This window comes from Phascolarctos cinereus, unplaced genomic scaffold (assembly GCF_003287225.1).
Source record: "Phascolarctos cinereus isolate Bilbo 61053 unplaced genomic scaffold, phaCin_HiC Scaffold_5;HRSCAF=322, whole genome shotgun sequence".
Classification (NCBI taxonomy): domain Eukaryota; kingdom Metazoa; phylum Chordata; class Mammalia; order Diprotodontia; family Phascolarctidae; genus Phascolarctos; species Phascolarctos cinereus.
The window spans coordinates 260,187,567-260,214,921 of NW_027555958.1; the positions used below are offsets into that span (position 1 = coordinate 260,187,567).

At 35.4% G+C, this 27,355-nt stretch overlaps 1 protein-coding gene across 1 annotated transcript in view; it reads right to left on the reverse strand.

Moving 5' to 3' along the window:
- LOC110193924 (heparan sulfate glucosamine 3-O-sulfotransferase 3B1-like) overlaps positions 1 to 19,148 on the reverse strand; it is a 34,613-nt gene extending 15,465 nt beyond the window's left edge. The window contains exon 1 of the mRNA XM_020965953.2: positions 18,673 to 19,148. Coding sequence (XP_020821612.2) covers positions 18,673 to 19,100 — 428 coding nt within the window. The 5' untranslated portion in view covers positions 19,101 to 19,148. The remainder of the gene's footprint in view (positions 1 to 18,672) is intronic.
- Between the last annotated feature and the right edge of the window lie 8,207 nt (positions 19,149 to 27,355).

A 27,355-nucleotide genomic window follows, 5' to 3' on the forward strand; every position in this document is an offset into this window, starting at 1 on the left:
GGAGCAGAGCCCAATTCTAACATATAAAGTTAAAAGTCAAGAAATAGGCTAGAAAAATAGGTAAAAAATAATAACAACTGTTGTTTCAATAACAACAGAACCTGGCCATCAAAGCTACTATGGTGACAGGGAAGATCAAAACACAAACTCAACAAAGACAACAAAGTCAAAGCTACTACATCCAAAGCCTCAAAGAAAAATGTGAATTGGTCTCAGGCCCAAAAAAGAATTCCTGAAAGAGCTCAAAAGGGATTTGAAAAGTCAAATGACAGAGGTAGAGGAAAAATGGAGAAAAGAAGTGACAGTGATGCAAGAAAATAATGGGGGAAAAGAGTACTAAAAGATGCAAAAATACTGAAGAAAATAACACCTTAAAAAACAAAATGGGCCAAATGATTAAAGAGGCACAAAAATCCACTGAAGAAAAGAACTCCTTAAAAAGCAGAATTGGCCAATTGGAAGAGGTAAAAAAAAAACAACTTGTAGAATAAGAATTGGGTGAGTGGAAGCTAATGACCCCATGAGACATCAAGAAGCAATCAAACTAAATCAAAATCAAAAGAAGGAAAAAAATAGAAGAAAATGTGAAATATTTCATTGGAAAAACAACTGACCTTGAAAATAGATTGAGGACAGATAATTTGAGAATTATTGGACTACTTGAAAATCATAAAAGAAAACCCTTATGCATTATCTTTCAAGAAATTATCAAGGAAAACTGCCCTGCTACCTTGGAACGAGAGAGTAAAATAGAAATTGAAAGAATCAAAAAGCTTGTACATTATCTTTCAAGAAATTATCAAGGAAAACTGCCCTGATATCTTGGAATCAGATAGTAAAATAGAAATTGAAAGGATCCATTGATCACCAACTGAAAGAGATCCAAAAATGAAAACTTTCAAGGATATTATAGACAAATTCTAGAGCTCCCATGTCAAAGAGAAAATATTGCAAGCAGCCAGAAAGAAACAATTCAAATATCATGGCACCACAGTCAGGATAATGCAAGATTTAGCAGTTTATACATTGAATCATTGGAGGGCTCGGAATAGGATATTTTGGAGGGCAAAAGAGCTAGGGTTACAACCAAGAATTGCCTACTCAGCAAAACTGAATGAAATCTTTCAGGAGAAAAATGGAAATTGATGAAACAGAGGACTTTCAAGCATTCCTGATGAAAAGACCAGAGCTGAATAGCAATCCTGATTTTCAAATACAAGATTCAAGAGAAGCATAAAAAGGTAAAAGCATAAAAAAGCAAACAGGAAAGAGAAATCTTAAGGGATTCAATAAGGTTAAACTGTTCACATTCCTACATGGGAAATAATACTTGCAACTCCTAAAAATTTTCTAATTATGAGAGCAGTTAGAAGGAGCACACATAGACAGAGGTCATGGGTTTGAGTTGAAATATGATGGAATGATTATCTTTTTAAAAAAAAAAGTAATTAGGGTAGCTAGGTGGTGCAGTGGATAGAGCACTGGCCCTGAAGTCAGGAGAACCTGAGTGCAAATCTGGTCTCAGACCAAACACTTGACACTTACTAGCTGCGTGACTCTGGGCAAGTCACTTAACCCCAATTGCCTAAAAAACCAAAACCAAAACAAAAGTAATTAAGGGGTGAGAAAGAAGAATGCACTGGGAGAAGGAAAAAGGGAGAGGTAGAGTGGGCTAAATTATCTGACATATAAGAGGTGTGAAAGAGCTTTTACAGTGGAGTAGAAGATGAAAGAGGTGGGGGGAGCATGTGACCCTTACTCTCATTGGAATTGGCTCAAAGAGGGAATAACGTATACATTCAGTTGAGTATCTATCTTACCCTACAGGAAAGTAACAGGGGAAGTGGATAAGAAAAAAGGAGATGGGGCTGATAAAAGAAAGGGTGGATTGGAGGAGGTAAAACTCAGAAGCAAAACACTTTTGAGGATGGACAGGGTGAAAGGAGAGAGCAGGATAAATGGGGGAAAATAAGATGAAGAGAAACACAGAGTAACTACTCATAACTGTGAAAAAATATAACATTAGGTTTCTCTGATAAAGATCTCAATTCTCGAATATGTAGAGAACTGAGTCAAATTCATAAAAAATGGGAGCCGTTCCTTAATCGATAATGGTCAAAGAATATGAACAAGCAGTTTTCAGAAAAAGAAATAAAAGCTATCTCTAGGTATGTTAAAAATTCTTTAAATAACTATTGATCAGAGAAGTGAAATTAAAATAATTCTGAGCTACCACCACACACTTATTAGATCGGCTAATATGACAGAAAAAGAAAATGACAAATATTGGAGGGAGCATGGGAAAATTGAAACACCAATGCACTGTTGTTGAAGTTGTATACTAATTCAACCATTCTGTAAACAATTTGGAACTATGCCCAAAGGGCTATAAAACTGTGCATACCCTTTGAATTATCAATACCACTACTAAGTCTGTATCCCAAAGCAATAAAAAAAAAAGGAAAGGAACTATATGTACAAAAATATTTATGGCAGCTCTTTTAATGTTGGTAAACGATTGAAAATTGAGAGAATGTCCATCAATTGGGGAATGGCTGAACAAATTGTTGTATATGATTGTGATGGAATAATATTGTACTATAAGAAATGACGAGCAGGATGCTTTCAGAAAAACATGGACTTAAGTGAACTGATGCAAAGTGAGATGAACAGATCTGAGAGAACATTATACACAGTAACAGCAATATTGTATTCAACTGTGTAAATGTATAAATCAACTGTGAACGACTTGGCTAGTCTCAGCAATACAATGATCCAAAACAGTTCTGAGAGACTCATGATGAAAAATATTTTCAATCTGTAGAAAAAGAAATGGTGGAGTCTGAATGTGACTGAAGCATAATTTTTCTTATTTTCCTTGTTTTTCTTGTTTTTAAATCTGTATTTTCTTTCACAACATAACTAACATGGAAATACGTTTTTCATGACTGCACATGTATAGCCTATGTAAAATTGCTTACCTTCTCAATGCAGGGAGGCATATGAGGGATGGAAGGAAAGAATTTGGAACTCGAAATTTTTAAATATGTTAAAAGTTTTTTACATGTAATTGAGTAAAAATAATGTATTAAATTTTTTAAAAGATGCAAATAAACCTGTGCTGAGGTGCCATCTCACCCCTATCAGATTGGCCAATATGAAAGGGAAAAAAATGACAAATGTTGGAAGGGATATGGAAAAGTTGGGACACTAAAACACTGCTGATGGAATTGTGAACTGATCCAACCATTCTGCAGAGCAATTTGGAACTATGCCCAGAGGGCTATAAAACTTTGGTCCACAATACTCTTAAGAGGTCTGTTTCCCAAAGAGATTATAAAAAAAGGGGAAAGGACCCACATATGCAAAAATATTTATAGCACTCTTTTTGTGGTGGCAAAGAATTGGAAATTGGGGAATGGCTGAACAAGTTGTGATATATGAATGTAGTGGAATACTATTGTGCTATAAGAAATGATGAGCATGTGGATTTCAGAAAAACCTGGAAAATCTTACATGAACTGATATTGAGTGAAGTGAACAGAACCAGGAGAACATTGTACACAGTAACAGCAACATTGTGAAATGACCAGCTTTGATAGTCTTAGTTCTTCTCAGAAACACAATGATCTAAGACAATTCCAAAAGACTCCTGAGGGAAAATGCTATCCTCATCCAGAAAAAGAACTATGGAGTCTGAATGCAGATTGAAGTATGTTATTTTCTCTTTTTGGTTGTTTTTCTTTCTCATGGTTTTCGCTTTTTGTTCTGATTCTTCTTTCACAATATGACTAATGTGGAAATATTTTTGATACTATTTACATGTGTAGCCTATATCAGATTGCTTGTCATCTTGGGAAGGGGAGGAAAGGAGGGAAGACAAAAATTTGGAACTCAAAATCTTATAAAAGTGAATGATGAGAACTATCTTTACATGTAATTGGAAAAAATAAAATACTATTGAGTGGAAATTTTTTTTAAAAGAATAAGGCTTTTTTAAAAAAAATTTATTTAAAAATAAGCTGAAGGAATATTGATTGATCATGGTTGTGTCATGCCAATATAATAAAAATCACCATACTACCAAAGGTAACTTACACTTTTAATTCCTTACTAATAAAACCATGAAAGAGACATTTGTAGAACCCAGTAAAACAACAAAATATATTTGGATAAAAATCTAATACCAAGATAAATAATGAAAAACAGACAGGGAATAGCACTTCCAGACCTTGAGCTATATTATAAAACAAGAATCATCAAAAATCTTCTTGTATCATATATACATTGAAAGAGGGAAGGAGAAGAAGAAGAGAGAAAATTAACCAACATAAGTGAGGTGCATTTGTAGAAGTCTATACAATGAGGAAGAAGGAACTGAGGGGAAAAGATGACATTAGAACCTTCCTGAAACACCATGGAATTGTGCATGGTTCTTAACAGGCAGGAGAGAAGAAGAGAGGAGAGCGAGTTTTTAAAAATCAATGGAGTATCCATTATGCTTCAGTCAAAATAGAAAAGACTAAGGTAGCAATCTTGATCTCAGACAAGCAACAGCAAAAATAGATTTAATTAAAAGAAATAAACAAGGAGATTTAATTTTCTTAAAAATACCATAGACAATGAATCAATATCAATACAAAACATATATGCACAGATAACAAAGTGTCTGCATTCTTACAGGAAAATTTAAGTGTTATGAGAAGAAACATACAGTAAAACTATAATAGTGAGAGATCTCAATTTAATTCCTGACAGATGTAGATAAAAGTAACCAAAAATTAGTCAAAAAGGAAGTGAAAAATTGAATAGAATTTTAGAAAAGTTAGCTATAACAGACCTCTGGAGAACCAATACTTAGCACAGTGTCTGGCATGTAAATCTAAGTGATTTAATTACAAAAACCCAAACTGCCCAGATTAACAGAAGACCAAATGGAATAATCCTTAAATAACCTTACCTTAGAAAAGGAAATTGAACAAGCCACAAATGATCTCCCTAAAAAATAAAAAAATAAAAAAATAATTCCAGGACCAGATAAGTGTAAGAAACATTTCAGGAACAACAAATCTCAATACTGTATAAACTATTGGGGGAAAAAATAGAAAAAGAAGAAACCCTATAGAATTCTTTTTATGTCATGAATATGGTTTTGAAACCTCACTGAAGGAGAGAAAAAAAAACAGAAAAAGAAAATCATAGGCCAATTTCACTAATGAATATTGATGGAAAATCTTTAAATAAAATACTAGCAAAAGATATTATAACACTATAAGACAAAGACCATACAATGTGACCTGATAGGATTTATAAACACAATTATAAAATACTCTTCCATATAAAGATAGACCTAAGCAATTAGAAAAATATTAGTTGCTCATGAGTAGGTTGAGCCAATATAATAAAAATTATAATTCTACCTAAATTAATTTACTTATTCAGTGCCATACCAAACTACCAAAGAATTATTTTCTAAATCTAGAAAAAATAATAAAATTAATCTGGAAGAACAAAATGTCAAGAATATCAAGAGGAATCAATGAGAAAAAATGTAAAGCAAGGTGGCCTAGCAGTACCAGTTTTAAAACTATATTACAAAGCAGTCATCATCAAAACAATCTGGTGCTGCTTAAGAAATAGGGTGGTGAATCAGCACAACAGATTAGGTGTAAATTACCATAGTAATATAGTGTTAGATAAACCCAAAAATCCAGAACTCACCATTTGACAAAAATTGTTGGAAAAACTAGAAAGCAGTTTGGAAGATCCTAGGCACACACCAATGTCTCACACCCTGTACTGAGATAAGGTCAAAATTGATACATGATTTTGACATAAAGGATGATATGATAAGCAATATAGGGGAGCATAGAAAATTTTATGATCTTAGATAAGGGAAAAATTTGTGGGGGCAGCTAGGTGGTACAGTAGATAGAGCTGTGGCCTTGGAGTCAGGAGGACCTGACTACAAATCCAGCCTCAGACACTTGACAATTACTAGCTGTGTGACCCTGGACAAGTTGCTTAACCCCAATTTCCTCACCAAAAAAGCAAAAAGAAAAAAAGAAGAGCTTGTGACCAAACAAGAAATAGAGAGGATAATGGGAAGTATAATGGATAAATTTTATTATGTCAAATTAAAAAGTTTTTGCATAAAGAAAACCAATCCAGCTTACAGTAAAAGGAAATCAGGAAACTGGTCAAAAATTTTACAGCAAGTTTTTCTGATAAAAGCCTCATTTTACATATATATATTTGAATTAAATTTGCAAAAAGCATATGAACAGTTAGTTTTCAGAAGAAGAAATCAAAATTCTCTATAGTCATATGAATAAATACTGTAAATCCCTATAGATTTGAGAAATGCAAATTAAAACAACTCTGAGGTACCACCTTACACTTATCAGATTGGCTAAGACATGACAGATAAGGAAAATGATAAATGCTGGAGGGGATGTGGAAAAATCGGGACACTCATGCACTGTTGGTGGAGTTGTGAACTGCTTTCTCAATGGATAGTGGAGCAGTGAGGGAGGGAGAGAATCTGGAATTGAAAATGAAATAAAATTGAATGGAAAAAAGGCAAAATATAAAAAAAAATCAAAGCAATTAATGAAAAAAGAGGGGGGGACTGGCAGTATCAGATCTCAAATTATATTACAAACCCATAATCATTAAAACAATTTGTTACTGGGTAAAAAATTGAAAGATTGATCAGTTGAACACATAATATACAGAAGCAAAGGAGAACAGTAGCCTATTGTCTGAGAAAGCCAAAGATCCCAGTTACTAGGCAAGAACTTACTATTAGATTAAAAACTGCGGAGAAAACTGAAATGCAGTCTGGAAGAAACTAGGTATAAACCAACATTTCATGAAGTATACTAAGACAAGATCTAAATGGATACATGATTTACACATAGAGCATAACCTCATAAACAAAGTACAGTAGCATGGGAAAAAATTACCTGTCATATCTGTAGATAGGGCAAAAGTTCATATCCAAACAAGAGATTAGGAGGTGCACAGGAGGTAAAATGGACAGTTTTGATTACACAAAAAGGTTTTTGCATAAACAAAACCAGTGAAGCTAAAATTAGAAGAGAAGTGGGAAAATAGGGGGAAATTTTGCAAGTTTTTCTGATAAAGGTCTCATTTGTAAGATAAATAGAGAACTGATTCAACTTTATAAGAACAAGAGCTATTCCACAATTGATAATTTGTCTAAATACATGGCTAGGTAGTTTTCAGAGAAAGAAAGTCAAACTATCAGTGGCCATATGAAAAATGTTTTAAATCAGTAATTTGAGATAAGAAAAAGAGACAACTCTAAGGTACCACATAAGACCAATCAGATTGCAAAGGTGATTTTCAAAAATGGAAAATTACAAATATTAAAGGGGCTATGGAAAAACTGTGATGCAGTCTGGCAGAAATTAGGCATAGTCCAATACATTATACCACATTCTATAATATATTCTAAATCGATATGTGACCTTAATATTAAAGATCACACTTTTTAAAAATTGGAAGAAAAGCAGATCATATACTTTCCACAGTTATGGGTAACAGATGTATTCAAAACAAAACAATTATAAAAGACAAAATAGATAATTTTGATTGCATAAAACTGAAAAGCTCCTGAACAAACAAAATTAATGCACCTAGGAAAGAAAGGAAATGATTGATTTATTTTTTAAAATCTCTATATAAAATGTCTCTGGGGCAGCTAGGTGGGGCAGTGAATAGAGCACCAGCCCTGGATTCAGAAGGCCCTAAGCTCAAATCCGGCCTCAGACACATAACATTTACTAGCTATGTGACCCTAGGCAAGTCACTTAATCCCATTGCCTAGCTAAAAAATAAAAAAATTTAAAAAAAATAAAATTTCTCTGATCAGTGTTTCAAATCCAAGAGATAGATAGTTATGTAGATAGAATTTTAAAATATATATGTGCACACACATATAAACCATGTGTACAAATGCAGGCACATAACACATACATGTATGCATATATTTTCTGTATGTGTAGATTTACAACACATACATGTACACATTTGTGCAAATATACATACATTTGTATATATACATGTATGTGTACACCCACAAAAGCCAATTTACCAATGGGTAAATCATTAAAGGATTTGAACAGTTTTCAAAAGAAGAATTGCAAACCATTTGTATTTATATTAACAAATGTGCTAAATGAGGGTTGTCAAACTCAAGTAGAAACAGATCCTATAGGCTGCATATTGATTTAGAAAACCACAATTAGCATAATCTATGTTGTATTGTATTTTTATTTATTTTCTCAAATATTTCCCAAGTATATTTTATTCTGGTTTGCGCTGCATTTGGGAATTTTGTGGGCAGCATGCAGCCTCTGGGCAGTGAGTTTGACATCTCTTCTCTAAATCATTAATAAAAAGTGATATGTAGATTAAAAAAAACAATCCTGAGATTTCACTTTACATCCTATAAATTGGCAAAGATGAAAAAATGGAAATAATAAATGATGGAAAGCTTGTAGGAAATTAGGCTCACTAGTGCATTGTGAATCAATATGACTATTTTAGAAAGCAATCTGGATTTATGTAAATAGGGTGACTATCATTTTCATACCCTTTGACTCAGTAGTTTCACTATTAGGTTTATACATCAATTTATACATTGATAAGAAAAAAAAGTCCTCATATACACACCAAAATATTTGTAGTTGCACTCTTTGTGATAGCAAATAATTGGACTATAAACAAATAACTAAACAAACTATTGTACAGTAATGTGATAAAATGTTACTGTGCTTTAAGAAATGAGGTGCAAAGGTCTATATGAATTGATGCAGAGTAAGTGAGCACAACTAAGAAAACAATACACATGATTACAACAATGTAAATAGGAAAAACAACTGTCCACATCCACAAATCAAAAAAAAAAATGTTGCAAAATTATAAAGAATAAGTAGGTCTCCACAGAAGAAATATGAAAAGTAAATGCCTGGTACACAACACATGATAATAAATGCTTAATAAATAAGTGCTTAATAAATGCTGACTGACAACCTTTTGCAAACATGTGAGGTCCACACTTATTGATCAATTATGCTGATTTTCTTTTTTGTATATTTAGAACTATTATTTGTTTTTGGGATATTGCTCTGGCAAGAGTAGGAGGAAGGGCATCAAGGAAATTTATGGTGATATAAAATAAAAAAGGACCTATTTTTAAATGTTTTCATCCCAACAGAGAACTAGGTGGGAACAGGAAGAGAGAGATGGGGTTAAAGTGAATGCAAGGATCAATGAGAGATAAGTCATATGGAAAACAAACCCTATCTGATGATGGTGAATCATGAAAGGGATATTAATAAGCTAGAGAGAATTCACATAATGCTTAAAGGCACCATCAATAATAAGTCAATACTAATATTAAATATATGTTGTTGTTCAGTTGTTTCAGTCTTGTCTGACTCTTCGTGATCCTATTTGGGGTTTTCCTGGCAGAAATACTGGAGTGGTTTGCCATTTCCATCTCCAACTAATTTTACAGATGAGGAGCTGAGGCAAACAAGGTTAAGTGACTTGCCCAGGGTCACAGCTAGTAAGTGTCTTAGGCCAGATTTGAACTCATGAAGATGAGTCTTCTTGACTTCAGGCCTGGTACTCTATCCTATACCACCTAGCTGCCCTAAATGATATAACATCTAAATACTTAAAGAAAAAGAAAAGAAAAAGTTAAACAAATTACAAGGAGAAATTGAGATTAAAAGTATAATAGTAGGAGACCCAAATATACCCCCTTCTAGACCTAGATAAATCTAACAAAAAGAGAAACAAGAATGAAGTTAAGGATTTGAATGGAGTCTTACATAACTTAAATCCAATAGATCTCTGATGATTACTGAATAGAAAGAGAAAGGATATAAAAGTTCCTCAGCTGAGTATGGCACCTTTACAAAAATAACCATTTACCAGGGCTTAAAAAGTTACAACAACTGCAGAAAAGAACTACCAAACACATCCTTTACTGACAACAAAGCAATAAAAATTATATTTAATAAGGGGCCTTTAGGATTAAAAATCAATTAGAAACTAATTTGATTCTAAACAATTTATGAGTGAAAGAACAAATCATAGAAACAAATCTAATTTCTTTAAGGAAAATGACGAGACAATATACCAATTTTTTTTAGATGCAGCCAAAGCAATCTTTAAGGGAAATTATATATGTCTACATTCCTTCACTCACAAAAGAGAGAAAGAACAGATAATGAATTTGGCATGCAATTTAAAAAGCAGCAAATAACAATTCTAACTAAAACCAAATTTGAAGTTCTGAAAAATCAAATAAATTATTGATTAAATGAAAATTTACAAAATAAAATGATAATTACAACTAGGAGGTGAGTTTCTTTTTAAACTAGTAGAAAAATCAGCTACTCTGATTAAAAAAATAAAAATAAGGAGACAACCAAATTGTTGGTATCAAAAAGAAAATATCATTCTAAATAATACCAGAACTCAAGTAAATCAGTCCCAAGTAGGGATAACTTTGGAAAGCTCAGCTTAACAGGTGAGGCTGTGAAATCTGATCATGTAGTTCCTTTAAGCAAAGTGTGGAGTTCATGTGTCAGTCACATCAGATAACATTCTTGAAACAGAGTTGAAAACTAAGACAGTCTCCTGTTCCCCAAAGACAAATAATCTTAGCCATCTGTCTGAACTGCTCAACTCTCCCCATATTGAATGAAACGATTGCATTCAAACATAAGGGCCTTGCTGACTGATAACAAGGTCCCAGTCTAGCTTGGGAAACCATTTCCTTCATAACTCCACAGCATTACAATTCAGGTCTATTGAAACCTGAATATAATCAAGAAGTTCTAAAAAAGAACATGTATCCAAGTATAAGCCTTGTTTTGAACCATGCTGGATACTTTTGCCTCTAGAACTTCATGAGTAAGAAAATAAAAAAGGTGTTTTCTCCAACATATGAAATCATGTGATATTCTCTGCATGTGAGAAATTTTCTAACTGGCTCTCTATTTATTCTTTTGTCCATTCTTTCCTATGGATTTTTTCCCCCAAGTCCTTATCCTATATCATGCATTTCTTAGTTGTTTTACAAATACACGCATGGAGAGAGAGAGAGACAGAGAGACAGAGAGAGAGAGAGAGAGAGAGAGAGAGAGACAGAGAGAGAGAGAGAGAGAGAGAGAGAGAGAGAGAGAGAGAGAGAGAGAGAGAGACTAATAATTATCAGGTTTCTGTGCAAGTTTAATAATGCTAAATAATAATATAAAAAACATTTGGAAGCAATATAGTTTCAGTATGGGTCATACCCACCAAATTGTAACTATAGTAGTCAACTGATTTTTTTAAAACTCTGAAAAAGTCTCCTTACCAGGAAAGACTTTTCTCACTTTAAAATACATCAAATTTTAGGATAAAGCTTAATCTTTCTAAAAGTTTGTTGATCTAACAAAACTATATTAAAATAATGAGATAAATTTATCAGGATAAAATGTGGCAATAACAGATTTTTATCAGCTTAAAGTCACCATGAGAGAAGGGAGAATTCTTCCTTGTAAGATTGTACCTCTTAAAATACTTATTGATACCAAACTCTAAATATATCCCCAGATAATAAACCTGTTTTTATAAGCCTGAATAATATAGTGACACTGCTGAAACTATTGACTCAGAGACACTGAAGCAACTTTTTTATAGTTTATTAGTTCATCATATTTATTATTACCCTCAAAAGAGAGATTTAAGATATCAGCAAAAGTAAATTAATATAGCTATTCTAAGTAGGAGGTAAGTGCAAAATAAAAGTCTGTAAAGAAAAGTAAATGATAGAACTTATTGATCATCTATTGAGTGACATCCAACTACCCATGTTTTGGATGCAATAAATTATATTTTTATCATCTTGGTATTATTATTATGACTGGTTCTCACAAGGTGAAATTTTCCCTAAAATGTAATAAAGTGATAAAATACTTAAAATCAATATTCGCTGATGCTCACAGCTTAGCCCTACTTTTCCACCCTACTCCAAAATAAAATATATGCAGATATACATTATATGAAAGCCTCCCCCATACTATCTCCAATCTAAATAATCTTTTTTAAAACAAAAGCAATTTAAGTACCAGCAAGAACTGTATTTTTATCCAAAAATAAATTTAGTTTTTAAAATTCATGCATTATGTACATGTGAAATTTGTTTTAGCAGGATCATCAAATATTTCGCCTACCTCCCCTCCTCCATATTTTACCTCTGTTATAATTTTATCTGCTTTAAGCATATTCTGTCTATTCAGAGTGGAAGAACAATGCATTATATTACCTCTAATGGGAATGTTAATTTAAGCTTCCCCTTCATAAAGCAGAGACAACTAGTCTACAAAAAATTAATATACTGAAAAATTATCTACAGATACTGATATTTTAGTTACAAAATTTTAGTAAATGCCACCTCCACTGTTAAGGATAAAAAAAGTTTCAAAGAGAGTTTTCTCATTCAAATATAGAAAGAACTCCAGAAAAAAAATATGAACAGATGTCTTTAAAAAATGTATTCAAATAAATGAAGACTTTAAATTCAATTTTTAAAGTACTTATTTCACAGTTACTATGTATCATTTAAGGCACGCACTTTAGGATTTTCCTCTCCTAAAACAAATAAGTTGCTATTAAATGTTGCCTGTTTCATTAATTCAAAGTAGGAAATGTATGAAAATAAGTAAGAAAATAAGAATGTAGGAATTATATGTAGGAAAATACATGATTTGGCTAATTTATGCAGTATTTCCTCCTGAACTTACAAAAGATTCTACCATTTTATTAAAAACAAAGTTCAACACAAACTACACTATCTTTCTAATAAATTGTGACAGCTCTTCTGCTTTGTCACATATTGGTTTTTATTTCAAATGGCTACATATAAATAAAAGTAGATTTTTTATCTTCTCTCAGAAGCTGGGAAGTGAGTTGCTTACTTAGTTGAAATTCCAAACTTGGCAAAGTGCTAATTACTTCAAATTAAATCTTGCATTTCCCTTAATGCATGAAGTAGGATAGTCACAAATAGGATTTTAGAAGTCATCAAGGAAGAAAAGGAAATACAGTTTTATCAATGTGTAATGAAATTAAGATGCAGAAGATAGCTTGCAATTTTCAGTTATTACTTTTTCAGGTGAAATTCTTTGCATATTACTTTTAAAATTTTAATTTTAAGGAGACTTGTTAAAATATTACTTATAGAATTAGAGGTCTTTTTTCTGCTGAGCATATTGAATGCTGATTTTAAATTTAGGACAGGATTGATATCAACTGATGATTAATTTAATTCTAAGAAGTTTAAAAAGTGGTCACTTCATCTTAACTTGACATACACATCTTGACCTTAAAAAGGGTAAACTGAAAATATAAATATGCTCATATGTAATTTTTTTGTACTTTAATAGTCTTTATGCTGGAGAAATAAATTTTGTCATTTTATGACTAGATGATTTTAATTATTTTATGAAGAGAAATGAAACTAAAGAATGATTTAATTATCAGTTTAGTTGCAAACAGATTCTAGAGATTGATATTAGAGAAAGTGAATAAAAGGAAAAGATAAATATGTTAAAAATAGCCACTATTTCAACTACACAAAAATTCAGAACTATTTAAAAAATAAAACCAGGTTTTTTCATATAGAAGCAATAACAGGTTTCAGTCACTTCATCCATACTGTTATAGAACTTCAGTCTCATTATAGGTTTTTTAACTGCTAAAAATTGAGAAAGAAGGGGAGATTGACCTTATGAATTCTAACGTGGTCCTGGGTGGTATCAAAAATTATCAGAGTATATTTGGACAATTTGATTCTCAAACAGTACTCAAAATCATTAACATTCATTAAAAGCTGTTATCTTGAAACATACCATCATATAAATTCTAATTGTCAAATTCAGAAACAAAATGCTTCACTGATGCAAGGCTAGATGAAAGATGAAAGAAAAAGTACTGAGGACTTTATGTGGTTAATTGAAAACAATTCAACATGTATTCATCTAATTAATGATTAAAATATTCAGTGAATGTGAGAATTTTTCCTTTCTCCACATATGCACATTATAAAGACTATTGAAAGACAACACCAAACTTCTCACAGAATATTATTGTGATTGAAAATTAAAATACATTTCCCAAAAAAGACATCATAATTAGTTACTTTTTGTAGTTGAAGATAATCAACTTAGTAGGTAAGTACAAAAAAATCTAAATAGAAATTTTACTTCTGTGACAGATGGACTATCTCTATCGTTTGTTTTTTAAAACGATCCTGTTTCATCATTTTTTAGGCAATTGGGGTTAAGTGACTTGCCCGGAGTCACACAGCGAGTAAGCGCCCAGTGTTTGGTCTGAGGCGAAATTTGAACTGACATCCTCCTGACTTCAAGTGCTCTGTCCACTGCGCCGCCTACCTGCCCTTTAAAACCATCCTGAACCAACAGAGAAGGTCACAAATCCAAGCCAAATAGGAGGGGGAAAGCCTCCAAACACACATCTTAATGAGCTACGTTTAAGTTAATAGTGCTGTATTATGACATGTGGAATCATTATTAAACTCTAATGCTACCATTGTAATTATTTATAAAGTCTATTTAACTATCTATTCCAGGCGTTTACTGTCTCTTAACACCCGTCACAAACGTTATGTAAATCAAGGCTGAGCTTTTTTATTAGAATCTAAAACTTTTTTTTTTTTGGCCACGAGAAGACTGCCCCTTCCACAGTTTATTCCACATTTTCACCACATGAATATTCCTTTTTTTTTTTTAAATCTATGATGTCCTTTTATGACAAAATTTTCAAATAGTGACTTTTCTGAACTGGATAACCCACACGTGTACATAATTTAAAAAAAACTTTCTTTTAATCTGATGGGTTTTGATAAATATAATTAGATGATTCAGAACTGCGGCAAAACTTCAAGCGAAAGGATCAGGGTAGAAGGTAGAACCTAAGACTACAACTATTAAAGTAAGAGCTAATTGGGGCATCATTGCTTGCCTTTAAGCAAAATTCCTATTCTGATTGAGCACTATTTATTTTTCTTTAAAAGATGTTAACTTAGGGGCAACTAAGTGGATAAGCTCTGGCCTTGGAGTCAGAAGGACCTGAGTTCACAAAAGGCCTCAGACACAGGACACTTACTAGCTGTGTGACCCTGGGCAAGTCACTTAACCCCAACTGCCTCACATACACACACACACCACACACACACACACACACACACACACACACACACACACAGTTAACTTCCCACTGCACCACTGCAATCTAGGCAAAGATAACAAAATGAAGAAATGTAGTCAGCAAAAACGTTTTTGTATTCAAATGTCAATTGATCTCAAACAAAAATAGACTATCTTAGATGTAACTTTTAACTTAAAAATCAGCTAAACGCCAGAATTGTGTGAAGATGTATTAAGGGTCAGGAACTGAAAAGGTTTGATTTTCATTTACATTTTGGGCACAATTCTATAGCATGAAAGGCAATATCCTTCTAATACTGTTCATTCAGCAGAAATCACCCCGAAGTGCATGTTCCTCATCACTGGCATTTTTGCTCATTAGTTTTGTGTAGTATTGTTAGATGAAGTCTGCTGAACTTATGAACTCATGAGCGGCTAGAAATAAAAATTGCCAAGCTGGGGTTATGCGATGGGGAGAAAAGAAGCAGTACTGGCATCACCCCCCCCCCGTCCCTTTTGCACAAAGTTCACAGAATTTCATATGTACGTATTTATACCCTAAACGTTGAGAGGGAGACTTCCTCTAAAGTTTTGCTTCCTGAATCATATCTTCATTAATACAAACAGGTTGTGTATACTATTTACTCGAACTTCAGTATATTACAGTTAACAATCCATAAAAGGGCACTCGTGGCTTCAAATATTTCCAATGGTCCCCTTTTGGGCAAGGATTTTCTCCCCTTTGTAGGCAAAGAGTTTACCTGCAAGTTCGGCCTGGGAAAATAGAAAAAAGGTGAGATTCTAGGGTTGGAGAAGGAAGGTAAAAGAAATAGATGTAGGTCAACAGATAGATTGTAAAGTAAAGCCACCCGGTGCAAGAAACCAATAATTACAAACATACAAGTGTATACTTGTACGAGCATATACCAGTGTATATGCGTCTTGACAACAGATTAAAGTAAGGTTGATATTCAGAGAATATGAATAAAGAGATGAGATGATTACCCGTGGCTCTGGGTAAAAATCTTTTTGCAACTGTGAACTCGATTTTGCTTGGGACTGCAGATGGTTCGAGGGTTTGTTTTTTTTTTCTTTCTATGATTACATTAAATATTTATTATTTTTCAGACCTGACTTAAAGGAAATACTCAGACTGGCAAATTTTGCAACCACACTTTTAGAAATTTTGTGAATGTTTATCCAAGTAATTCCATTCCTACGTCAGTGGTCTATAAAACCTCTAAAATACCAAGCTTTTGGTCGCTGTTCTGCTAATTCTTGCACACAAAATTTTAACTTTAGATTTCAGAGAATCTCCTTGGCTGGCTTGTAATGCTAACCCCCACACGAGGCTGACAATTGCTACCGGGAAATTTGCCGGAAGGGCTCCTTTCTTTTATTTCCATAAGAAACTTGGGACTTTGGAGACATTCGACCATAGCTGTTTTTTTTTTTTAAGATGAAAGTAACAAAGAAAGGGAAGTAAAGGGGGAGAATGGGAGAATGGGATTTTAATCCTTAGGGTCAGCCCCATAATCTTTACATTTATGCTCCTATCTTTCTCATCTTCTCTCCTCCCCCCCCCCCTTCCCCAAAGCTTCAGGGAAATGGAGCAGAGGAGTCGTAGGGGAAAGGATCTGAGAGGCGACGGGTTTAAATTGTTCCGTTCTCTTTTGTCTTTGGAAGTGTGTAGCAGTGAAAACTGGGGACAAGTTGTAACAGTGGGAGAACTTGGATGCAGTTCAGTATACAACCAGAAAAGCAGAGAACACAGTCTCTAGAAATAGGGCCCTCTCTTCTGCTAGAATCAGGATGAATGGAAGGAGGGAGGCGAGGCAGTAGGACAAGGGGGTGAAATTCAAGTGACCAAGAAATCTGAGTGTAGTCAGACAGCTCCATTTCTCCCACTATATATCCTGTTTTGCAAACCAAGCCTCCACAAAAAGGCTGAGTGCAGTTGGTGGGGTCCTTAACCTATCTAGGACTTCTCCACTAATCTAGAACCTACTTGAGGAGCCCTGAAACAAAGGTTAGCGAAGCCAGGGGAGGACGGGAGTGGGGAGACGAAATAGGGCAGCAGTCGCTTCAGGTGAACTAGGCTGTCTGTCGGCTAAATCATGCAAAGTTCAGCCAGTTTTCTTCTGCCCCAGGAGCCTGAAAGTCGAGGACTATGCTTATGGTTGTGCACCACCCGACAAATATATTTCTTAATCCAGCAACGACCAAGAAGTTGTTTATCGAGTTCCCACAAAATGTTTAGAAAAGAATGCTCATACGTTGCTTACCAGTGGGTTTATGTTCTTCAGATTGTGCTTTTGTGAACTAATTCAAAGCAGCCCACAGAACGATTAAATTCGTTCTCCTTGTGTGAAGAGCCCTCGGCTGCAGTGAGCCGATTTCTCCAACAGAGACCAGCACCGCTCCACACAGGTACGTGCTGAGCTGTTTCGAATAGTCTCAGCTCTAGCCTGCAAGAAGAGGCGGCAGCTGCCCGTAGCCCACCGTGAGTCAGAGCCAAACAACACCCGGGATTCCCGGCTGAAGAAAAGCGGTTTCGAAACCCGTTCAGAGACTGTCAGAAGAACTATCTTAAAACAAACCCAAACCCAAATTATTAAGCATACGCTCTCTGCAGGTTCCGCGGCATCTGTTGAGCCAGATGTTGAGATCTTTAGAATCCCGAAATCTGGTCTGGGGCAGGTACATCCCATTATACTCGAGGGACTTCCGAAACTCCCAGGTCAGGAATGAATAACGATTTTAACGGAATAGTTGGAATAATTACTCCACTACTCCAGCTATAAAATGTTATGAGGCACCAAGTTCGCGAGCTTGCTGTTCATTCCAACTTTATGACTGCAGAAGTATCCTTCCCTCTGTCCTTCAGTTAGAGGTTTGTTTTTTAATGTGTTTACCTGTAAAATTAATATTGTGAAAAGCAGCAAACTTTGCAGCGTTCTGTAGAGTTTTCCTGCTGAAGTGTCTCTAGGCGGAGAGAATGCTCTATTAAATGTTGTCCCAGTTTGAAATTCTGATTCTACCAATTTACCAGCAAGATACCTTTCTCTGGCTGCTTGAAAGAGGGTACCGGCTGTCCACACTGAAATACAGTGGCAGAATTATCAGCTACACTGAAAGGTTTCTTTCTGGCATAAGGAGGGAGGAAAGGGAAGGGGGAGGACTGTGTGCCTGGAGAACACACCACCAGCCTATCTCCAGTTAGTGCAGTATGAACAGCGTTCTGCTCAGACCCAGAACTGCGCCTCCCTGGTCACCTCTCGAGTCTATTCATTCCTTTTGGGGCGAAGAAGGGTCTGCAATACCCTTAGGAAGTCAATCTCCTTTTCCCCACCCCAATCCGATACTACTCTACTTACTGCCCTCCTCCCCCTTTGAGTTCGGAAGTCTGAGTTACCTGTACCAGGTGAGCCCCTTGTGGTAACTGCGGTCAAAGAAGTGGGGTTCGGCACCCACTGCACGCACGTCAGGGTGCACCCGTAGGAACTCCAGCAGCGCCCTGGTGCCACCCTTCTTCACCCCTATGATGATTGCCTGCGGCAGTTTCTTGTCGGCAGAACCACTGAAGAAGCTAGAGGTAGGATTGGAGGAATCAGCAAGTACTCTGCCTGTTTCCTCCTGTCTCTCAACCTTGGCTACAGTTGAAGAAGCCTGTGGCAACCCAAAGAGTATCTTGGAGCTTATAGCGTCTGGAGCCAAAACAGATGTGATAGAGGCTTGGGACTCTGCTGGCAAGCGGGGCACTGTGCCCGGCAGCACTAGGCCCCGCACTGAAGCACAGGAATCTGAACAAGAGTAGAACATATAAAGCCAGAGGCACAGCATGGTTAACAACAGTACGAGTTTCCTTCTCACCTGAGGCAACAAAGACAGCAAAGGACTGGTGTCATTGAGGCACAAGCTGCTGTAGCTTAGGCACATACGCTGTTTATGCACACTGAGAGGAGCATGGCTCAGCGGGACGCACTCCCTTAGCTACCTTTACTGCTCCTTTCTTAATCACTTGCAAACACCTACTAACTGACAGACTTTAAAGCTTCAGAGCTGCAGCAGCTCCTAATGCGGCTCTTCCCTTTGTGGCAAAAGGCACAGATTCAGACTCTCTTGACATTTTGGTGAGAAAGAAAAGGCGCCTTCGAAGTTGAAGCCAAGAAAATTGTGGCTGGAGCTAAGGAGCCAAGTGGACTGCTTACAAAAAGTAGTTTTTGTTAAAAACTGGCTTCCCAGAATACTTCAGAACTCTTAAGCTGTAGCTACTGCCCACGCCGCTGACCAGGCAAGCTTGCACAAGCAAGAAGCTTACTTGAAAAATCCTCGCAGTTTACTGATTCAGTCTGATGCTTTGGGTAGCCAGCAGATGAAGTAAAAGGGGAGAGCAACGCAGAAAGAGAGGAGGTAGTAGAAGTAAAGGTAGGCGGGGCCACACCTTCCCTGATTGAAAGGCCTATCAACCCACCAGGAAATCAGTGTGACTAGCAAATACAAATAGTTTATAGAGGAAGTAACAACCAACCAGCTTTCTGGAATTGGGGGTGTGGTGAGAGCTAGCGGTCAACTAAGAAAAATGAGAATGCCATTGGCCTAGGGCAGGGAGACTGCTATGGGAGAAAGACTACACCAGTGACAGGAACGAAGTGTGTTTAGGGGTTGGGTAGGAGGCGGCGGACGGAGATGGCGGGGAGTGTAGAGTAGGAGCGACTGAGGTTGGAGTTTTGGAAGAAATCTGGCACAATCAGTCCATTCCCTCTAGCTCCCTCCGTCGTTCCTTAGGCAAATCCGAGAAGAAAGGCTAAATAGATCTTACTCCCTGCTGGCCTTCTCTCCCAGGCACTTACTAAGTTCCGACGTCCTGGTGCAACTGAAGGGGGTAAAGGGAAAAAAGGAAAGGGTAAACTGCGAACTAGAGAAGAATCTCGGATAGGATGAAAAAAGCCTAAGAAACCTATACCTGAACCTAACTACTAGAAAATCAATGCTTCGAGGCTGGGAACCAGCAGCTAGGTTAGGGAGCATTCAACGGAAATCCTACAGATTCGACGGAGAATCGCCGTCAACTTAAAAAGAAAGTATATGTTTTTTATTTCCACTCTTTGTGAGGGCGTGAATCTCCTTGCAAAACCATGGTTTCAGTCCCTGAAATTGTGAGGGATGAAGGCTGGGGGTTGGGAAAGGAATCAAGTGAATGAAAACAAAAAGTCTAGTTTTTGAGAGATTTAAAAGTTTCCACTAAATGTGGGAACTTTTTTTTATCCGATGATGTATTTAATTGGGAGCTTTAAATTTGGTTAAACAAAACTTTTTTAAGTCTATTTTTTTGTCAGAAAAAAATATTTTTCACTTTGAGAAAAGTGTACCAGACTTGTGGAAAGTGCTTGTTTTCATAGTAGTGGAGAGGAGCCTTACCTGATTTTTTTTTAAATTGCAAGGCAAAAGTGAGTTTTGAGGAAATCAATCTGTGATTCTATTCATTCAGCAATTGAGGTGTAATTTGGTGTTATGTTGTTTTATGTCCTGTCTGGCTTTTTCAAAAGACAGAGAGGGAGAGATGTCTCAGGGTGCGCATTTCTTTTCTTTGCTTGGGGAGCGGAGGATTTAAGTTTAAAATTTTCAAGCCGTTTCCTGGTTCTCCTTGACATCAGATATTGCAAAAAGTCACCTTTTCAGTCGTACTGAGAAGAGCTCTATCTAAAATTTATTTGTGGGGTTTTTTTTTAATTTTTTATTTTGTTACTATTAAAACAAAAACAAAAGTAGAGCAATAACTTTGTATTTATCCATCCCTCCGCTTATCAGGGGAATTATCCTGGACTCTGAAATAGATGGGAGTGGCCAGTGATTCATTAAGTAGACTCACCCGAGTAACAGCAAATAAATCAAAACAAAAAAAAATCAATGCAGTCTTTGGCATATATTAATAACAGGAGTCTCCGCGCCCCCTCCTCCTTCAGAGATGGATTGCCCTATATTTTTATCCTAAGTTATTATCATCTATGTAATCAATAGTAATGAAAATCCAGTCTTTACTTAACTCTTTATCCCTTAAAACTTCCCTTATGCAGCCTAAAAGTACCACAATAAATTGTTGATCCTGGGGGCGAGGAGGAGGTTCGAGTAGGGGAGAGGAAAAACAACCTATTAATAAAATCGATGTGCCCACCAATAGATCTGCCTCGTGCTTTCCTAACCACTCCCAGGCTCAAGCACTTTTCACTACAAATTAAGTGAGATTGAGGTGGGTGGAGAATAATATAGGTAGAGGATTTCTCCTTCACACACACTTTGTTTTTTAAAGTTGACAGGAAGAATTGTTTCCTAGTCACTTTTTCCTCCAGGAGAGCTTCGGTGGAAATAGATTATTCAGAAGAGGGCAATGTTTTACCTTCAAAACGTTTTGGAGCAAAATGTTTCTGGGCATTTCTCTTTAGATCGTAAGGGGGAAAAGTTGAAGCTTCCGAACTGTGGTTTAAATTTGCCTTTAGGTAGTACAGAGGAAATTTTTTACTTAAATGCACTATGCTAAGTATGAAGGAAAGAAAAAAAACCAAACAACTAAGTCCCCAAAAAGGAAAAGATATTTTTAACAAGACAGATCTTTTATGGTGAACCTCAGTCCAACAAGACTTAAAAATGATTACATTGTTAGTTGGTTGTCCATTTATAATTAAAATTGTTTCCTTTTCCGAGGCTCATAAATGGCAGTTAAAAGGACAAGGATTTCAGATCATTCTGTCCTGCAATTTCGATGAGATGGGATCAGTCTCTCGTTCTCTCGCCTGTCTCTCTCTCCCTCCCTCCCTGTCTAGAGGAAATACCCAGCAGGAGTAGGAATATACCTTGGTTTTTTTCCAGCTGAGGTGACCTGAAAACAATCTTCTTCCTTCCTAGATTCGTCTCACTAAGAGAAGAAAGTTAACAAAAGGCTCCCATGCAATTATCCACAACTTGCTGAGTGATAAGGAAGTCTGAATTGCTCCCAATCTGTTATTGATCTAGAATGCTTTAGGGTCTGTTATTAACTTGTCCCTTGCAGTGTGTGTAACTGGCAGACTGACTTAGATTTCCCTTCCTGAAAAAAGAAAAAACAACCCTGGGGTTTTTTTTTTCTATAATTTTATGGAGAGATGGGAGAGAGGTATCTAAAGATTGGTGGGTGGGGGTAGAGGTGAGGAGTGGAAGGTAGAGAATCTTAATACTTTCTCTGAACATATGAGGCCCACAAGTTCTAATCTTTTGCTTGCATTGCCTTGTGAAGTCCCCACCTACTTAGGAGCAAAGCAACAGGGGCTTCTTAAGAGTTTGGAAAGAGGACGGAGAGGGCCTAGAAATAGAGAGATCAGCCACAGAAAGAATCCTTCCCTGCCCTCCTCCTGCCCTCCCCCTCTTCACCATGGGATCTTCATTGTGAAGTTACAAAAGGCAGCTACAGAAGCTGAAAGACAAAAGAGCCAGGTGATCTTGAATCTTATTTTTGATGGAGATGAGACTCTTCTCCCCCTTCTATTTGACATAGTCTGCTCATAAGAAAATTTAGGGTATAGTCCCATAGGACAGCTTATTGAAACAATGGAGACCCTCTCATTCATGACAGCAGTTCCATTCATGAGCTTGACCCTTCTAAGGTATTGACAAATTTGGTGAATTCAGTCTTAAACTGGGCCTTTAAAAAAAAAGTTGATTTTAAAAGTACAAGCTGCAGTTAAAATGGAAGAATGGCTCACAGGTTATCCCTGAAGAGAAAGTAAAGGAGTTGGAAGAATCAGTTTTACTGTGCATCTAAAGGCAAGATCATCTCACTGGATATTATCATTTCAAACTGTGTTTTTGCAAAGTATTAAATGAAAATTATGATAGCTTAATGGTTCCATAGCTATTGCAGAGAATGAATAAGTAGAGAAACTTTAGAAAGAATTTGATAAGGCCCTACAAATTAAATCCACATAGTGGTTTCAATGCAAAGATGAGGATGCTGAAAAATGTTAGAAAAAATGAATCAGGAATGATGAAAGAAGCTTAAGACCTGAATGTTATACAGAAGGCTCATGTATACCATGAATACTTCATATTAAAAAAAGAAATAGAAGACAGTTGGACACTTAAAAACAAACAAAAAACCCCCTGATTTTATTTTAACAGAAGAAACAACTCTTCACTTATATGGGAATCCTGAATTAGTCATCTATGCATAATTAGACTCCCAGCTTAAAAGCTTTTAGAGTTTTTAGAGTAAAGATAAAAATTAGAACAAATATGGAAGAATGAAAATGAGAAAAAGATATGCCATACAGTCAAAACAACTCCAAAAAGACCTATTTAAATGCATTTTTAAGGATAAAAATGAAATAGTGATAGAAGGAAGGAAGGAAGGAAACAAGTTAAATACCATTGTGATGAAGATGAAGGACAAAAAAATGGGAAAAGGCTGCAAAGATTTTTGTAACAAACTTTTTTTACCATGAGTAAAAGTGGAGTCACCAAACGTGTCCTTTAATAGCATAGTCCTGGATATAATTATAGTAGAGATACAAATGACAGTATAGCCCAGACTTGTCCCATCCCAAATTGAGGCATTACCATAGAAACTTGGTGGGCCAAATGTCTACCTGTAAACCAAACAGACTACCCAGAGCACTTAGGTTTCTGAGCAAAATGCTCGTGAACCTGAACAGATTTCCAAAAAGATTTCACAGATGTGGCCATGCCAAAGAGCAGTATCCGTCTTGCTGGAGAAGAGGATGGGGAGAGAGAAATTAGGATTTTGGAGATAGCCTCTGGAAGAAGATGAAACATGGAGTAAATGGACAGGATACTGGACTTTCAGGACTCAGGACAACCTGGCCTCATGTCTTGCCTCAGATAAATACTTACTGTGTGACACTTGAAAGTCATAGTCTCATTTAACTTGTACCTTAGTTTTGTCATCTGTAAAATGAGAGGATGATAAACTTGATGGCCTCTCAAGTTCCTTAGAAATCTATGATTCTAGAATTAGAGCTTTGCATCTTGGATTTTCCAAGTAGGATGTGTGATAGTCTTGGTCATTCCCCATTTGATGGCCTCAAGCAGAGATTGTGTAGTCTGAGGCAGGGAAGAGAGCAGAATAAGGAAAGTGTTTATCATATGAAATGGGAAGATAAGTAAGGCAAGGTGAGGACCAGGTCCAAGCAATGATTAACATTACTGAGGTCATTGAGGAAAACTAGTATGATTGATGATAGCTTTCTTTCCCATCTTTCCCCATCCCTCCCTCCACTGAGAGAGTCATTTTCCTATTTACTTGTCAGTCCTTCCATTCCTGTTTTTCCTCTTCTCATTTGAAAGAGAAGGAGTAGAAGGGGAAAAGCCTACTCTGTCCTTTTGCCTCTCAGTGAATTATTTTCAAATTGTTTATTTCCAGTGTTTATGCTATTTAAATGATTGTTATAAAATTTAATGGTCATATGCCATAGGGCCTAGATGCTTCCTAATTCAATATTCTGAGGTAAAGGAGAGGGGCAAGGGGGAAGAGGCCAAGAACCAAAATTCTTAAAGGAGTGGGAAACATTTTCCCCTCAGCACACACTAGAGCTGGAAAAAGAGTGAAAGAGAGCCTGTACAATTTCTTTTTAGTGTAACACCTCATCTTACCTTCTCCTCCCAAATTCTAATCCTATTCTCTGGTTGGGTTTTCAAAGAATATCAAATATTTCAAAGAAAATATTACATTTTAAGGCTAACCCTGGCATGCTATATTTCTTACTCTATCCTACTTAAGCCAAACCTTCCCTCAATTTAATCAACTTTATTGTCCTCAGTGCCTATCTTTTTTTTTTCTTTTCATTTCAGACTGTTTACTTTTTTGGGAAAAACTATGTTATAAATACTACATGTTGTTTTCAAAGCTACTCAACTTTTCTGTGCTTTCTTCTAAGTTTTCTTTTGTTCTTTTCCATGTACTTTTTTCTCCCTCCCTGCCCATCCCACCTTACAAAAAGCTACAATTAAACATGAATATATACATATACATATATACACACACACAAACCTATATATACATATGTACCTATGTACATACATATATATCTATACACACATATATGTAAAGTCATACTGTACATACTTCTATTTGTGAATTCTTTCTCTGGAGGTAGATAGCTTCTTCCTTCATAGGTTCAAGTCTTTCTATGTTTTTTCTAAAATCAACCAGCTCATCATTTCTTATAGCACAGTAGGATTCCCTTGCAATCATGTACTGCAACTTTTTTAGCCATTCCCCAACTGAAAGACATCTATCATTTTAACCAATTTGATAGATGTAAAATGATATCTCAATGCTGTATTAATTCTCATCTCTCATCAATAATGACTTAGAGCACTTTTTCATATGACTATATATAATTTTGATTTCTTCATCAAAAACTGCCTGTTCATATCCTTTGACCATTTATCAATTGGGGAATGACAAAATTCTTTATATATTTGAGATCTAAGAGACTGTCTATAAAAAAATTTTCCCCCAATTTTCTGCTTTCCTTCTAATCTTGGCTAAATTGGTTTTATTTGCATAAGAACTTCTTAATTTAGTATAATCAAAATTATCCATTTTATATCTTACAATACTTGATCTTTTATTTACTCACAAACTCTTCTTCTCTCCGTAAGTCTGATAGGTAATGTATTCCATGTTGTTCCAATTTTCTTATGGTATCTTCCTTTATATATAGGTCATGTATCCATTTTGACCTTATCCTGGTACATGTTTTAAGATATTGGTCTATGCCCAATTTCTTCCAGATTGCTTTCCAGTTTTCCCAACAATTTTTACCAAATACTGTATTCTTATCCCAAAAGCTTAAATCTTTACATTTGTCAGACACAAGGTTATTATAATCCTTTACTATATTTTATGTCTACTCTGTTCCATTGATCTACCTTTCTATTTCTTAGCCAGTACTAGATAGTTTTGATATTTACTGCCTTATAATATAGTTTGAGGACTAGTAATACTGAACCTCCTTCCTTTCCATTTTTTTCATTAGCTTCTTTGAAATTCTTGAAATTTTGTTTGTCTAAATGAATTTTATTACTAATTTTCTAATTCAGTAAAAGTTGGGTTTTTTTTTAGTAGTTTAATTAGGATGTCATTGAATAAATAGATTAGTTAGGTAAAATTGCTGTTTTTATTATATTGGCTTTGACTATCCGTGAACAATTAATATTTCTTCAAATCTGACTTTATTTGAATAAAGAATGTTTTGTAATTATGTTCATGTAGTTCCTGGGACTCTCAAGTATTTTATACTGGCTATAGTTATTTTAAATAGGGTATCTTTTGCTATTCCTTCTTGCAGGGTTTTGTTGGTAACATACAAATGTTGATGATTATGTGGGTTTATTTTACATACTACTACTTTGCTAAAATTATCAATAGTTACAACTAAATTTTTTTAGTTGAATCTTTAGGATTTCCCCAATGTAACATCATATCATCTGCAAAAAGAGATAGTTTATTGCCTCATTTTCCATTCTCATTCCTTTCATTTTTTTATTGCTATTAATAGCATATCTAAAATAATATTGAACAGTATTGGTGATACATAGTGTAGTTTCCCTTTTCATATCTTTTAATTAACTCTATTTAGCTTTAACTTTTTCTGAGATGATGATTGCTACTCCTGCTTTTTTTTTTATATCAGCTAAAGCATAATACATTCTATTACAGCCCTTTATTTTAACTCTGTGTGTATCTATCATTTTAATTGTGTTTCTGGTAAATGACAGTGTTGGATTCTGATTTTTTAAAAATTCGTTCTGTTATTTGTTTCTGTTTTATGAGTAAATGCATCCCAGTGCCTATCTTTCTCTACATATTATTTCACTACATAACACTAAGTAAACATTTTTATCAACTGTTAAAGGACATATAGCATATGTCATTTTGTTTCAGTATCAAACACAAAGCATTAGAATGTGGATCAGGTCTATTCCAGAATAATTTTGGCATTGTCTTTCAGGACGTAATGAGCTTGTTGAAGTTGTGAATGGATAGTGTAGAGAAAGATGAGCCTGGACTGGCCTTCATGATTTTGGTAGTACTTTTCTAG